Source organism: Furipterus horrens, unplaced genomic scaffold (genome assembly GCF_987537825.1).
Source record: "Furipterus horrens unplaced genomic scaffold, mFurHor1.1.pri manual_scaffold_3, whole genome shotgun sequence".
NCBI lineage: Eukaryota > Metazoa > Chordata > Mammalia > Chiroptera > Furipteridae > Furipterus > Furipterus horrens.
Window position 1 is genome coordinate 30,904,792 of NW_028327173.1, and position 15,577 is coordinate 30,920,368.

Below are 15,577 nucleotides of genomic sequence, written 5' to 3' on the forward strand. Positions count from 1 at the left end.
AACATTACCTACTCTCCAGATGAAGTGACCCATTGGCTAAGCATCCTTGGTTTTTCTTGCTAGCATGCTTTTGCTAATTAATGTTCTGGCAATGTTCCCTCCCTTCATTTCCGCCTGTTAAAATAATGCAGACTTCATGGGAAAATGCCATCTCTAAAGTAATAGCTTTCAACCTTTTCCAATTTATGTTCTGTGAATCACTTTACAAACACCCTTATCCCACTATTACAGAAATGTTTTTAAAATATATTTTCCCCATATTCACAGCCATCATTATGAATAAACTGAAGCCCTGGCTGGAGTGGCTCAGTGGCTCAGACAACCCAACCTAGGTAAGCAGGAAATACCAGCAAGTAAAACACTGGGATAGCCCAGAGACTTCAGAAGGCATTTCCTTATCTCTCTGACTTGATCGCATTCCTCTCAGATTCCAGAAACTTCTGCCAAATGCTGAAATGCTTAATGAGACAGGGCTGAGCACTTGTATCTAGTGGGCCAGAGTGGGTCATGCCCTCCTCCTACCTTGGAGACTGCTCTCACAGGTCTTCACCTGTTTCAGCTGTTGCCTTGGTTGTGGTTCCAAGGGTGAGTGGGTCTGCAGATGTTCTAGGACCATGGGGACTCTTTAAACAAGCGGATTCTGCTGAAAGACTGGCAGTTTCTTCCTCCACCTCTACTCCCACTGGTTTTCACAGTCAGAAGCAATGAGGCTTGATTTTCCCTTCACACTGGTACCCTGAGCTGCTGTTGCAGTCTGGTCTGGGGCTGGGATTGCTCCCCAGGTGTCCCTCCCAACTTTTATAATGTGTGACTCTGCTTTCCACCAGCTAGCCACAGCCACTACCTTGCTGCTGGCCCTGCTGCCTCACCCTGTCCTCTCTGCCCCAGCTTTGCCCCTCCTACCTGTCTGGATGAGTATTACTTCTTCATATCTTTGTTTGTTGGAGTTCCATGCAGTTCAATTTTCTGGTAGTTCTCATTGTTTTTAGTTTTGAGGTAGTTGTATTCCTTCTTATGGTTGTGGAGAGAGGTGAAACATGTTACCTATGATTCCATCTTGGCTGGAAGTCAGTTGTTCTTATTTTTAGTTTCCCTAACATTAACTCATTTATGGCTCTTTTTTTAGGGGGAGGGGCTCATCTTTTTAACCATTCTGTTCTCTCTCTTTCTCCACTTATTATAAAGGTAATATAGTTTTATGTTGATTATTTTATTTTTGGAAAGAAAGAGAGAGAGAGAAACATTGATTTGTTGTTACACTTATTTATTCATTCATTGGTTGCTTCTTGTATGTGTCCTGAACAGAGATCAAACCCACAACCTTGGTGTATGGGGACAACACTAAACAACTGAGCTACCTGGCCAGTGCCAATATAGTTGTTATATTTTAAAGAGCTAAGGCTTTAATGTGAGGGTCAATAAGTAATTCTCAGGGCAACAAAATACATAGTTATATCCACTATCTTCTCATTTAGTGGAAATTTAGGAGTCATTTTGACTCCTAGTTTTTTTAAAGGTTTTATTTGTTTAATTTTAGAAGGGAAGAGAGGGAGAAAGAGGAGAGAAACATCGATTTATGAAAGAGACAGCAATCAGCTAGTTGCTTCTTGCATGCCCCCAGCTGGGGACCTGGACCTCAACCCAGGCATGTGCCCTGACTGGGAATCAAACCAATGACTTGTCAGATTGCAGGCCAGCACTTAATTTACTAAGTCACACCAGCCAGGGCTAGTTTGTTGTTGTTGTTGTTGTTTTAAATCTCACGCATCTAGTGGATCACCAAGTGCTGCTAATTCTGCTCCTAAATATTTCTAAAATATGTGTCTTTTCTAATTTATGATGAGGGTGTAAGCTGCTGTTCTAGGACAGACCCTCCTCTTCTCACCTGGATGACTGCCTCCTAAGAAGTGTCCCTGCTTCCAGTTTTGCACCGTTACCAGTAGTCACTTCTTTCACTACTACCAGAATGACCTTTATAAAATCCATATCTGATCATGGCATAGTTCTGTTTAGACCATCTCCCTGTTTTCCTCACGATAAACTAAGGTTTTTTACTTAACACAGAGAGCCAAATGTAAGACTTCATCTCTTACACTTTCCCCGTAGGGACACTGATTTAGAGTTATAACAAACCACTTGCCAGTCCCTTACACAATCTTTTCTTAGTTCTGAATAGTTTTTATTTTATTTTTCTGAGAAAAGCTAACACCAAGAAAACATTTTAATTGGATGGAAAACATTTTAATTAGAGGGTATTATGCTAAGTGAAATAATTCAGTCAGAGATAGACAAATACCATATGATTTCACTTACATGTGGAATCTAAAGTACAAAATAGCCCTGGCTGGGTAGTTCAGTTGGTTAGAGAGTTGTTCCAATATGCCAAGGTTGTGGGTGTGACCCCTGGTCAGGGCACATATAGGAATCAACCAATAAATGCAAAAATAAGTGGGGGAGAAAATGGATGTTTTCTCTCTCTAAATTCAATAAATTTTTAAAAAAATTTAAAAAGAAACTAGAAGTCTTCTTAAAGCAACGTCACTTGTTTTAATTCTTTCCAAGTTATATGTCCCAAATCACAAAATCTATTATCCAAAATTACTTTTTATGGTCTACCAGTAGTTTTCAAAATAAAGAATTGGAAATAACTTGCATACTGGTTTAGGATCCTGTCATTCTAGTATTTCCATGAGTCCCTTTCTTAGTGGCCTCAAGTTTTTTACATTGGGACAATGCATCCTTGCAGCTGGCTGAGAAGTTAGTCTTTTGTAAAATAGGAGGAGGGTTGTGAAAGGGGGTGGTGTGCTCTCAAGCCTATCTGTTTTAGAAAACAATGCACCATAATTAGACCAATAGCTCTGAAATTTCTAGGAGGGATATTTGGTTGTGTCTTACAACAATATCCTGGGGCCACAAGTAACAGCAAAAGTCCCAGTGCTGTGGGAGCTGGGTGTTACAACAATGACTCAGCAGTTAATCAGGTGGCAGTAATCAGTTGATAGTTGCACTTGAGGTTTAACATGTCAGACTCAAAAAACAAACAAACAAACAAATAAATGAGTCAGACTCAGCAGGAAAAAAAGATAGAGGGAGTGCATCAGTCCCTGGTGAAGATGGTGGGAGGGATGGGATGGACACACAGCATGTAATTGTTGATGTTAAGTTTTTGTTAGGCTAAGATCAATTTAAGGCATGCTGAATTCTGATTACATCAGCTGGAATCTGAGTGTCTTTATGGGGATAAATGACATGAAACGATGGACATTTGGTTCATCAGGATACGCTTGTATCGAGACAACGGGGCGGGGGGGGGGGGAGTAATCCTGGGTAGTTAAAAAAAAAAAAAAAAAAAAAAGGTAGGGAGGAGAGTGCCATCAAGGTGGTGGGAGCCCAAGGTGTAGGGAGAGAAAGGCAGAACTACACTGGGACAACCCTGCTTCTTGCCCGCTCCTGCCAAGGAAAACTTAAATGTAAGACACCTCTCAGCCCAGGAGACAGGGGCTATTTGGAATTTCAAATCTGTAACTTAACAGCTGTATGACTTTGGGCAAGCCATTTTACCTTGCTGAATCTGTCCAGTCTGTAAAACAGACCACAAATACTTCTGAGAGGCTTCCTGCATGCTGGTAACCCTCTGTTATCATCATCTGGATGGCAGTTACATTGCAATAAAAATCATAGAGCTGTACGTTTAATGTTTGTACATTTTCCTGTATCTACGTTATACTATATACTTCAATAAAAATACATACAATAAATAAAATTAAAAAGAACATTCTCCTTCCAGGGCTGTTGTGAAGATGCAATAAAATCACATTTATAAAGCCTAGCACAGCCCTGGCCTGGTAGCTCAGTTGGTTGGAGCATCCTCCAGATGCGCGGGGGTTGCAGATCAATCCCCAGTCAAGGCACACATAATAGTCAACCAATGAATGCATAGATGGGGGCAGCAGCGTGTTGATGTTTCTCTCTCCAATAATTATAAAAGCCTAGCACAGTGCCTGGCACAAAAATGCGTGGCCAAGGTCCAAGATCCAGACATGAACTTTTTATGTCTTGGACTCTAGCGACCTGAGGTTCTTTTTATGGTCAACCTTTGCACTGCGGCTACTCTCTGGGCCTCAGTTTGTCTAAATAAATAACAAGGCCAGTTTAGGTATATTCTGGGAACCTGGCCCCACCGACTGTAAGGGGCAAGAGAGTGAGAGTTCAGTTAGTGAATCAGCAGGGAGAACTGACACCAGAAGAAAGTGGCACTTGGAACTCTCCCTCCTCTGGCAGGAGGAGTTGAACCAGCCTAGAGCGGCGTCGCTGCTCCGCGCAGTGCAAAGTGGGCCAGCACAGGCGCGGCTTCCGCCCCACGTGCCCGGCAGCTCCTGTTTCACTAGGTACGCGCCTCCTCCGAAACCGTGTGGTCAATCCCGTCTAAACTCTGACCAATCTGATCATCAGCACCTAGAGGAAGAGATGGCGCAGGGTCCTAGCTGTGGCTACCATTCCGAAGATCCCTCGGGGGGGGGGGGGGCGGGGGGGCGGGGGCACCACTGTGAGCGAGGCCGAAGGCCCCGCCCTCGCCCCTCCTCTGGGAGGAGCTTTCTCGTCTCCACCAGACTTAAGCCTGGTCCTTGTGCTCAACATCAGGCCGACTTCCATTGTTTCCCACCAATTCCGGAAGCTGTGGCTGATTGGATCGCTAGCAGAGCTCAGAACTGCGGCGAGGTTGTATCATCTTTTTCACGCTCAGTGTGGTGCGGAGGTGAGCTTCTGCTGCCGCACCGTCTTTTCGCACAGGAGTTGGCGTTGATTCTTCCTTCAGGAGGTATCCGCCCCCGTGATAGAATAGAGAGGGCAGGTTGTAGAGGGGGGCCAGACTTGGTTTCAGATTTGAACTCTTCCTCTTATTCGCTGTGTGATCTTGAATTCAGGTTTCTCGAGACCTCTATTTCCTCAGCTGTAAAAGGAGTTCCTACATCAGAAATGTAGGGAGAATGAAGTGATATAAAGCTTTTAAAGAGCCCGGCACACATTAGGTGCTCAGTAAGTTTTAGTTTCCATCTTCCATTTTGTTTGCTCACCAACAGGCTTTTTTCCAGGAGATCGGGCCTTTCCTGTGGAATTGTAGAGATGCTTCTCAAAAGTGGTGGGACGGTTTAGAGTTTGCTTGCTTAGGCGCCTTTCTTGGGTTTGGGAAAGCCAGGGCATGCTTTTCTCTTACCCCAGAATTCTGTTACAGTGAGACTAGAATCTGAACATTCACAGTATTGGGCTGTTATTAACTTTTCCCTTCCACTTGACCATACTCAGGGCTGCAGGACCTGACTTAGAAGGGTCTTCATGGTTCTGATTGGACCTCTTATTTTCCCCAAGATCTCAGTTTTTTGTTTTTTTAACTTGTCCAGGAGTAATCTCAGTATCATCTTGTCTGGAGCCACTGTGATTTTTTTGGAGGGAAGATGGTAAAGTTGTTTGGTATTTTCCAGAGATGATTCTTTCCATGTTATCCAAGAAGTAAAGGAAGAAGGCAGTGGCTTTCTTAAATGCCTCTCCAGCTGTCAAAATCAAGCCTCTTTGCCTCTGTGTGTGTGTGTGTTTATTATGAATGTATGTGGCAGGCACTCGAGAATTGAGGGCTTCAGACAAATGACAGGCTCTGACTTCAAGAAGAATCCAGGTTTGTGGGGGAAACTTAAATAACAGACAACTGCAGCTGTGTGCATAAGCTATCAGTACATGGGAGGAGTGAGAAGTTTAGAGTGCTAGCTGAAGGATGAGCAGCAGTTAAGTAAGAGTAGGACTTGGGAAAGTGTGCAGAGGCCTGGAATCAATTAAGTGGTGGCTGGCTCTGCAAATCTAAAACATGGAGTCTGAAATGAAGAAGAATGAGGAATGTGGGATCCAGGTTATGAAGGGTGTACTAAGAAGTCTGGACTTTGTCCTCGATAGGAGAGAACTGCTGGAAGAGTTTGAACCTGGGAGTCACGTGGTCAGATTTAGTGAATGGATTGTGGTGAAAAGGGCCAAATTGAAAGCAGAGAGGTCCCTGGTATTTATTTTTAGAGTGAGGGGAAGGGAGGGAGAAAGACAGGGAGAAAAACATTGATGTGTGAGACAGACATTGATCAGTTGCCTCTTGTAGTGCTCTGATCAGGGACCAAACCCACAACCCAGGCATGTGCCCTGACCAGGAATCTAACCAGTGACCTTTTGCTTTGCAGGACAGTGCCCAACCAACCGAACCACACCAGTGAGGGCGGTACGTTTCTTTATATTTATAAATATTAACAGGATGTTAAACCCAGCCAAAGACCAAATCTTGGTAACCATTACATATATAAGGTGGCTTTCCATGCTGGCTTCTTAGAAGTACAGGAGAAGATAAATTCCCCTCCCCATCACCTGTCAAATCTGGTAATACTTAGAAATGTTTCAAATGAACTGAAATACTTTATTTAGATGGCTTTTTAAAGACCCGTCGGGCCCTAGCGGGTGTGGCTCAGTGGATTGAGCACTGGCCTGCAAACCAAAAGGTTGCTGGTTGAGTCCCTGTCAGGGTGCATACCTGAGTTGCCAGCCAGTTCCCCAGTTGGAGGTTTATGAGAGGCAACGCATTGATGCTTTTCTGACACATCAATGCTTCTCTTTCTCTTTTTCCCTCCCTTCCCCTCTAAAAATAGATGAAATCTTAAAAAAAAAAAAAAAAGGAAGACCTAATGGATTATACTATGGATATGTTGTCAATATAATTTTGCATATGTTGAGTTTCAGATATCTATAGAAGACACTTATGGTGAAGTATAGAGGGAGTTGACTATACAGAACTAGGTTGAGAAGAATGAGTGCTTAAGGTGATAACTGAAGACATGAGTTGGACCAAAGAGTGAAAAGAGGATTGGGGATAGAGCCCTGAGGGACACCAACATTTGTGGAAGGCGGAGAAAAGGCCTAGGTGGATAGGGAACACTCATGCAAATACTGCTTCTTTCTCCCTTGTTTTCTAGTTTCCTGCATCCAGCCAGCAACTATAGAGCCCTCCACTTAGAAGGGAAGACTGAACCCCATTGAGAAAAAAAGGTAGGTGCCAACTTGGGAATAATAAAACCTGACTCCTGATGCTACCCTCTTCCCCCTCTTCCCATACACACCCAGCTTCTCTCTTTTATATCTAGAACCTCTCTCAGCATAACATGAGGCCCACCGAGGCAGTTCCTGACAAGCTCTGAACCTATTAATGCAGGGCTAGGCTGGAAAGCTGTTGTCTCAGGCAGAAGATGAGGAAGTCAAGAACTGGTGGAGGATGACTTTCTGTCCTAGGGAAAAACATCAGTCTTCTGCCATGGCGTCTCCATTTCGTCCTTTGGAGCTTTGGTTCTTTGCAGATCTTTGTTAGGTCTTCCTACCTCCATGATACCTGCCACTGCAAGCCTCAATCCTGTTGGTTTTCAGTTTCACCAATAAAAGAAAGGGAGAAGCAAGCATCAGGTTTCTTCTTCCTTTTCACCTTAGGCATGGTTTTTGTTCAAGCTCTCAGTGGAGGTGTGATTTCAGAGCCCTTCTCTGTGTGCTGGGAAATCTAAGAGAGGCCAACAGGTCATTTGTTTGGGGATCAAGTCCAGGAAACCAGCTAGAGACCCTGGTGGTAGTTGGCAGGCTGGTTCCTCCTATGACATGCTTGCCTGATCCCTGGGAAGTTGGTAACAAAGAGTATTGATCTCAACCATCTTTGTGGTTTGCTTCCCAGATTGAACATTTTTGTTTCAGCAGAAAGGCGTGGTCTTCATAACTGGTTATGCTAGACTATAAAATTCTTCCTGAGCCAGATGTATTAGGAAAGACAATTTTGGTGTGTCGGTTGGACACACAACTTGCCTTATTACCTGCTTTACCATAATATTTCTTTAAAAACAAAACAAAACAAAAGAAACCACCTTTAAAAAAAAGTTTTAAAAAATTTATTCTTAGAGGGGAAGGGAGGGAGAAAAAGAGCAAGAGAAACATGGACAGGTTGCCTCTTACAAGCACACTGACCTGGGACAAGACCTGGGACCAGACCTGCAACCCAAGCACGTGCCCTGACAGGAAATCAAACTATCACTTTGCGGTCCAACACCCAACCAGCTGAGCCGCACTGGTCAGGGCTCTCTCTCTTGTTTTCTTTAAGATCTTATTTTTTCATTTTTAGAGAGAGAGGAAGGGAGGGAGAAAGAAAGGGAAAGAACCATTGATTGGTTGCCTCTGGGGGATCGGCCCCGCAACCCAGGCATGTGCCCCAACCCAGAATCGCACTCATGACCCTTTGGTTTGCGGGATGACACCCAACCCACTGAGCCACACCAGTCATGGCTACCATAATATTCTTGATGTCTTTCTATAACTTGGAAACAAAGGTTATATTTATAAAGGTATTGCAGACAATGAAACCAGTCCTGAGAGAGTAATGTTTATAGTATTGATGAGATCAAGGGAAAAGGTTTCTACCTAATGGGCTCTTGGGGTGAGCATTCTTTATCCTTTCCCTTTCACTTGGAAACTCCTGCTCATTAAGACTTGACTCAGATGTCACCTTCCAGAAGTCATTCTAGCCACCTTACTTTTTTCTTGCAGCACTTGTGCAGATTTTGGTTACATTTCTTATGCATTATGCCGATATCCTCTGTCCTTCCTGCCTCTCCACGACCACCACCACCAACTATAAGCTCCAGGAGAGCAGGGACTCTTATTTGAATATGTGAGTCTAGCACAAGGCCTGGAAAATTCATCATTTGCTGACTGAATGAATATTCTTGGGCCAGTTGAAGATTTCTGATTTACAGAGCTCTCCAAAGGGGGTTGCTCCAATCACCCACCTGCTTTTGTTCAGTTGGAAATTTTTTTACATTCTGGATTTTATTGCTTTCTGCTGCACTGAAGTCCTGTGTCTAGTTCCCCTTCCAGGAAAGACTTTTCCCCTCGACTCTAGGGAAAATCCAACTCATTCTTAAAAGCAAATGTCATTATTTCCTGGCTCTTGTCCTACAAAAGCCACTTGTTTTCTGTAGCACATTATGCATGTGTCTGCCGTCAGCACATGTATTTTATAGGTCTGTCTTTACCTGCCTGTTTCTTGCCTTTTTCCATTAGCTCTTCCTTGGAACCTTGGCTCTGCCACTTCTTAGCTGTTGATTTGGGGCAAATAACTTGACCTCTCTTAGCCTGTTTTTTCATCTAAAAGATGGTATACTTCCCTTATAAGAGCCCACTGAGGCCTACCAGCAAGGCGTTCCTATGGAATGAGCACAAGGAGTTTCTCTGAGAGGAACTCGGAGAGTCTGTCTATGTAGTTCTGACAATCTCCTGGTAATGTTTGTTTCATACTCCGAGAACTTCCCCTTTCCTTAGCCTGTTCTGACACCCAGTCTTACATTGAGTAATAATGGCCTTTGTTTGTCTTACACTGGCTTGAGACCTTATGTAGTCAAGGCTGGGTACTTGTGGGAAGCTCCCCTGCCTTTGTTTTTAGGTATTGGAGCTCTTTAACACAGACCTTTAGCCTGGTGGAAGGAAGGGCAGCTAGGCTGGTGGTTTGGTTAGTGTTTGCCCAGGACCTACTGGCTGTGGTTGCTTCTGGGCACTCTGTCTCAGCTGCCTCTACTCACAGGCACATACACACAACTGCATGTTTGTTCTCTTTTCACCTCTGTGCCCGCTTTGTCACCCATATTTTACAGGAGTCTTAACCAGTGGGTAGCTGAAGCCCAAGCAGCAGCGCTCATCCCCACACCATTCTCTTCTCATTTTTGTTTCAGGAGGCAATGGCAGCTTCCTCTGTCGTCCTGCACACTGGGCAGAAGATGCCCCTGATTGGACTGGGCACCTGGAAGAGCAATCCTGGCCAAGTGAGGGGTGGGGGGAGGAAGAGACGGGCTTCTTGCACCTCTGCTAGGGAAAAAGCAAGATTTGAGAGAGAGTCCCTGCATTTTCCCTAGCAGTCCCACCCCTGTCTTCCATTTAAGATTGGATGAGCCTGGAGGCCAGTAGGAAGAAACAAAGGACGAAGGGACTAGCTGTGTGCCCTTGGCTTCTCCAGCTGACACAGAGGAGGGCTGAGGGGGTCAGCTTGGCCAAGGGTATAGGAAGAAACCCTTTCTTTAACTGGATCTACACTTGAGTGCTGTGTAGATGTGGGACCCTTCTGTGCCTGGCCCCTAATAGTCACTTAATCACCCTGAACTGTGATCATGTCTCCTGCCCCACACTGGGCTCCTTGATGGCTGGGCCTCTCTGACTAGTGCTCATTCCAAAGCTAGGCACACAGTAGGTGTCAGGGCTTAGAGAATAACTAGGTCAAGTATAGAGACTAAAGGTTAAAAAACATTTTCTTAAAGAACCAGATGGTTAATAATTTAGATTTTGCTGGGCAAGTTGCAAAATAGAGGTGATTATGTAGTTATGTAACTATTTAAAAATATCAGAATTGTTCTTAGATCAAGGGCTGAAAAACACAAAAGGTGGCTGCAAGCTGGAGTTTAATGACCCCTGAAGTACACCCCTCTAGCCTTGGGGAGCCTGGGAATGGAGGCCTGTTTCCCTAGGGTTGGCAGCCAGAGATCCAGCATCCACCTAAAGTTGGGCATCTCCCCAGTGCTTTCTCATTTTTCCTTGGGCATCTGAGTCAGAGTTTAGAGAAATTTGGGGATTAAGTTTGAGAGGGACCCAGGCAGTGAGAACAGCCTCTTCTCTCTGGGATTTTGGTAGTGTTTGTGGTGTGATTGGATGACCTCTGCCTTTTCTCCCTTTGATTTTCTTTCTACAGCTGCCTAGGACTCTGGAGCCAGGGTCTTTGTGCTCCAGGCAGGCCCTGACATGGCCTAGGACAAGTCCAGGAGCTAGATGAAGGCAAGGGTGGAGCTCAGAGCCAGGGCCAAGAAGGTGGAAGGAGGCATAGGACATCAGGAGTAGGGTGAGGGGTGGGGGAATATATCTGGATAGTAAGAGCTGCACCTAGATGGGGATATTGAATGACAAAGGCCTGGCCCCTTCTGATGCCATGTTGCTAGTCGGATTTTTAGCACATTTACTGACCTATCCTCTTACCAGGTACCTGCTTTTTTCTCTCCTGACAGGGGAGGCTCTGGGCCCAGCTTCCATCTTCTCTACCTTTCTTGATTCCCCTCCACCCACCTCTTCTGCTTGCCTGGTCCCCCAGACCTTGCTTGATCTACATGATTCCCTGAGGGTCTCTCTCTGAATGGCCTTGGCCTAGGAATTATTTACCTATGTATCCTGTTTCTCTAACCAGTTCCTTGGAGCTGGGAACCTGTCTCCAGGGCCTATACTTCTGTCCTCTGTCAAAGTACCCATCTTCTTGGCATGTAGCTGGGAACACTTGTTAGTTTTTTGCTGGGCCCTGCTGAGATTTTGGGTAGGAAGGAACCTTGGCTGTTAGTGGGATGGGAACAAAGAGTTTGACGTTTCTGGTCCTCCAGACTTAGAACCATCTTCAGTCATCTCACCCCCACTGCATAGTTGACTGCATTGGTGTGTTCCTGCCCACCTCCCCACATCAGTGACCCTCGGAACGGCAGTTTCTGGCCCAGACCAACAGAGCTGCAACCCTCTGCTCTCTGTCCTGGCAGGTAAAAGCAGCTGTAAAGTATGCCCTGAGTATAGGCTACCGTCACATTGACTGTGCTGCTATTTATGGCAATGAGACTGAGATTGGGGAGGCCCTGAAGGAGAACGTGGGACCCGGCAAGGTGAGGACTGGGGCTGCAGAGGGATGGGGTGAGAGATCTAAGGGGCTAGGGCTGGAGCCTGGCTAGAGGGGTCTGGCATCAGTTCCCTTCTCATTCCTCTCATCATGGGCCCTGCCCCCTGCACCAGGCGGTGTCTCGGGAGGAGCTGTTTGTGACTTCTAAGCTATGGAACACTAAGCACCACCCCGAGGATGTGGAACCTGCCCTCCGGAAGACACTGGCTGACCTCCAGCTGGAGTATTTGGACCTGTACCTGATACACTGGCCTTATGCCTTTGAGTGAGTTTTGCCAGGGTCTTTATCCAGGGAGTTGGTGATTGAGGGAGTCATGTTAGTAACTTATTATAAGTCACAGTAGCAGAGCAGGATAGTAACGCTCATCTGCGTGGCAAGCTAAGGAGCTTGGTTGGCATGGGAGGTCAGTCCTTTCTGTTAGGAGTTTAGCTACAGAAAAAGGAGTGCGGCTTCACATGGAATATATCCCATGGTGTGCACGAATGTTCCCTCCTGTTCCCTTTATTCATTTAGGAAAGGCACTAGCTTTGCTGAAGTAGGCCCTGGAATTGACGTAAACAATAAGTTTCAGTAAAGGGTGTGAGAGGAGCCTACTGTCAGCTTTGTGCCCTGTGCCAGAAGCAGCTGCAAGTGTGCAACTCCTTGAGGAAGACTTCTCAGAGGAGAAGAGATATAATCTGCATCTGGGAAGAAGAGGAGGGGGAACAACCCTTCTTTAGACAGTTAACACCTGGGTTATGATCTGAAAGGGTGAAAAACCATGCTTGTCTCTCATCCTTGGCCCTTTGCCCTTTCTCAGTTTGGAGTATGGGACATAGAGTGGCTGGATAGGCAGGTAAGACAAAAGCCTGGCATTTGTGCTCACTCTTGGACTGTCTTTCACTCAGGCGGGGAGATGACCCTTTCCCTAAAAATGCTGATGGGACTATTCGCTATGACTCCATTGACTACAAGGAGACCTGGAAGGCTTTGGAGGCCCTGGTGGCAAAGGGGCTGGTGCGGGCTCTGGGCCTGTCCAACTTCAGCAGTCGGCAGATTGATGATCTGCTCAGCGTGGCCTCTGTGCGCCCAGCTGTCCTGCAGGTGATTACAGCATAGCAGATCCATTATTTTGTGGGTGTGTATGTGCAAGAGCATGGGTGAGCAGATGATCGGTCTACTTAATGGAGATGGCTAGTAAGTTGTCAGAAATGTTGGTGCAGGGTTCCTCTGCATAAAGAAAGGCACTGAAGTGTGGGACGGGAATGAAATGGAGAGTAGAAAACAGAGTGAGAAAAGCAAGCTGAAGGGAAGTTGGGGTGCAGTCAGCAGTGCAGGATTGGTCAGGATGGCATGTCTGGCTGCAGCCAGGCAAGCTACATGTCGCCACTCCATGGGTTGTTTCTTGGCTCAGGTGGAATGCCACCCATATCTGGCTCAGAAGGAACTGATTGCTCACTGCCAAGCACGCGGCCTGAAGGTGACTGCTTACAGCCCCCTGGGCTCCTCTGATCGTGCTTGGCGTAATCCTGAGGAGCCTGTCCTGCTTGAAGAGCCAATGGTCCTGGCACTGGCTGAAAAGTATGGCCGGTCTCCAGCCCAGATCTTGCTCAGGTGCGGGCCATCTTGGGTAAAGGAGGTTGGGTCAGGGAAGGGGCTTCTGGGTTGGGAGGCAAGGGTTTAGGAGGTCCTTATTCTAGTGCCTGGATGAGTATGAGACTTGCCACGTGATCTGGGGAAGGCCACTTGGAAGTATGTTCCCCATTCCCGTGGAGCTCAGGGCCTCCAGGAGCTTAAAGAAAGCTGCATAGAAGACAAAACAAGGCTCATGAGTACTGACTCCTCTTCCTCTTCTACCTCAATCCCTCACCTTAGGTGGCAGGTCCAGCGGGAAGTGATCTCTATCCCCAAGAGTGTCACACCTTCTCGTATCCTTCAGAACATCCAGGTACTTGGTGAAGGATCTTGTTTTCTTTGCTTACTGGGACACAATCTGGCCCCAGCTCTGCCTGGCTAAGAAGTCAGTGTTCTGGAACCCTGATTTCCACTCACAAAATTGGCTTTCCTGACCCCCACTCCCTATCCCCAGGTTTTTGACTTCACCTTTACCCCAGAAGAGATGAAGCAGCTAGATTCCCTGAATAAAAACTGGCGATACATCGTGCCCCTGCTTACGGTGAGTACGTTTCACCCCCCAGAGTCAGTGAATGTTAGATTTGGAGTGGGATTCTGGCCCAAGTCTGGCCTCAACTTCGCTTGTCAGAGAGGCAGAATGGTTATGTTGGTAGGATTGCTGTCCTGGACACATTGGGCTCTTTTTAACTTCTCCAAGCCTTAGCTTCCTATCTGTAAAGTGATTCCAGTTCATGACAGAAAGATCTCAGTAAATGATACAAATGAGGGGAGCCTAGAAGGCATTCTCACCTTTTTAGAGAGATTAGGTTGGTTGAAGTCTGTTGCACCTAAGAAAATAGAGTTCCTTTCCAGCTGAGGCTGCAACTTGATGTACCAGGCTGTCGGTCGGATGGCAATGCTGTTGATACTGTGGCATTTCCTGAGGCGGGGGCCCTGTCACTGCCATCTGGTATCATGCTGAACACAAGTGAGGTTCAGGAAGTTTCAGGGAAAGATGCCCTGTGTCTTTGAAATATTAACTCCTAATGGGATCACATGTCTCTCTTTCCAGGTGGATGGAAAGAGGGTTCCAAGAGACGCAGGGCACCCTCTGTACCCCTTTAATGACCCGTACTGAAACCACAGCTTCCTTTCCAGCTGTCCAGCTACCAGGTTCTGCCACCCCCAGAAAGAGCGAGTTAATAAAGCCATTGAAATATCTACAGTACTTATTGTCTTATTTGTGTGGTCGGACCTGGGATGAAAACTGTTTCCTTTAGGGATGCTGGATACCACCTGCCATGAGCCCAAACTCCCTTATCTTTCTTGATTCTGGAGGTATCAGAAGGGAACTGAATTCCATTTCTGCTTTTTTGAATTAGGTACATTAGTGGACTGGCACCATCTACTGGCAGCAGTAAGTACTGCATGCTGCCGTCACTCTGCACCTAGTTTTCTTACTGAGAATGTCAAAAATTGGTCACCTCAGTATTGATAACATGGCAGTGAGAGTCCTGTGCATTGCTGGGCCTGAGTCTTGAGTTCCCACCCCATCTCCTATCCTGGTCAGTTCCCAGGCTTAGGAATATGAAGAGCCAAAAAATCTTAACAGCTTTCAACATCAGAAAAGAGGACAGGGACTTTTTCTCTCAGATACTACCGTCTGCATGCATAGGCTACCTGAAGGAGACAGAGCGAGCCCCAAAGCTTGTCACTCTGTACCTAAGGTTCTATCTTACATACTTAATAGTCTCATTAGAGGCCATTGTGATTTTAGGAGGGTTTTTTGAAAATCCCTCTAAACTCCAGTCACACAAAACTCATTTTAATTTTCCAATCAAACCACTATTCTTCATTGAACAAATATTTACTGTGTACTCATATGGGTTAGGCACAATACTAGATCCTGGGGTGTAATTATAACCAAGATGCATGAGTCCCTATAGTCTACTTAAGGAGACAGACTTTAATGTAATTGCATAATTAGTTTAATTACAGTTGGAAGAAGTGCTATGAAAAAGTGCAGAGTAAGAAGCCTATTGTGTTAATCAGCTGAGATTTAAAGGATAAATAGGGGTTAATTAATTAAATGAGAATAGGAATAGTATTACATACATGCAAATTGAGTAGCTTGAGGGAAATGCCTCTAAACTGGAGGAAGCTATGGGAAAACCTAAAGAAGACTTGTGTGATATTTTTTGTTTGTTTTTATCTTGAATGCAGCAGGAAACAATGGA

General features: G+C 45.7%; 1 protein-coding gene across 5 annotated transcripts; it reads left to right on the top strand.

Annotated features, from left to right (window-relative positions):
* The first annotated feature begins 4,594 nt into the window (after nucleotides 1–4,594).
* Nucleotides 4,595–14,565, top strand: AKR1A1 (aldo-keto reductase family 1 member A1). 5 transcript variants are annotated; one of them, XM_090269354.1, is made up of 11 exons: nucleotides 4,595–4,819; nucleotides 6,216–6,253; nucleotides 6,999–7,071; nucleotides 9,783–9,872; nucleotides 11,613–11,732; nucleotides 11,860–12,011; nucleotides 12,635–12,830; nucleotides 13,141–13,340; nucleotides 13,602–13,674; nucleotides 13,816–13,902; nucleotides 14,413–14,565. In XM_090269354.1, the coding sequence occupies exons 4-11, from the start codon at nucleotides 9,789–9,791 to the stop codon at nucleotides 14,476–14,478; spliced, it is 978 nt and encodes a 325-aa protein (XP_090125480.1). In that variant the 5' UTR covers nucleotides 4,595–4,819; nucleotides 6,216–6,253; nucleotides 6,999–7,071; nucleotides 9,783–9,788; the 3' UTR covers nucleotides 14,479–14,565. The 5 variants fall into 5 exon arrangements, with proteins under 5 accessions (XP_090125480.1, XP_090125479.1, XP_090125481.1 ...); XM_090269353.1 differs by having other exon boundaries at nucleotides 4,595–4,756; XM_090269355.1 differs by having other exon boundaries at nucleotides 4,595–4,719.
* The last annotated feature ends 1,012 nt before the right edge of the window (nucleotides 14,566–15,577 follow it).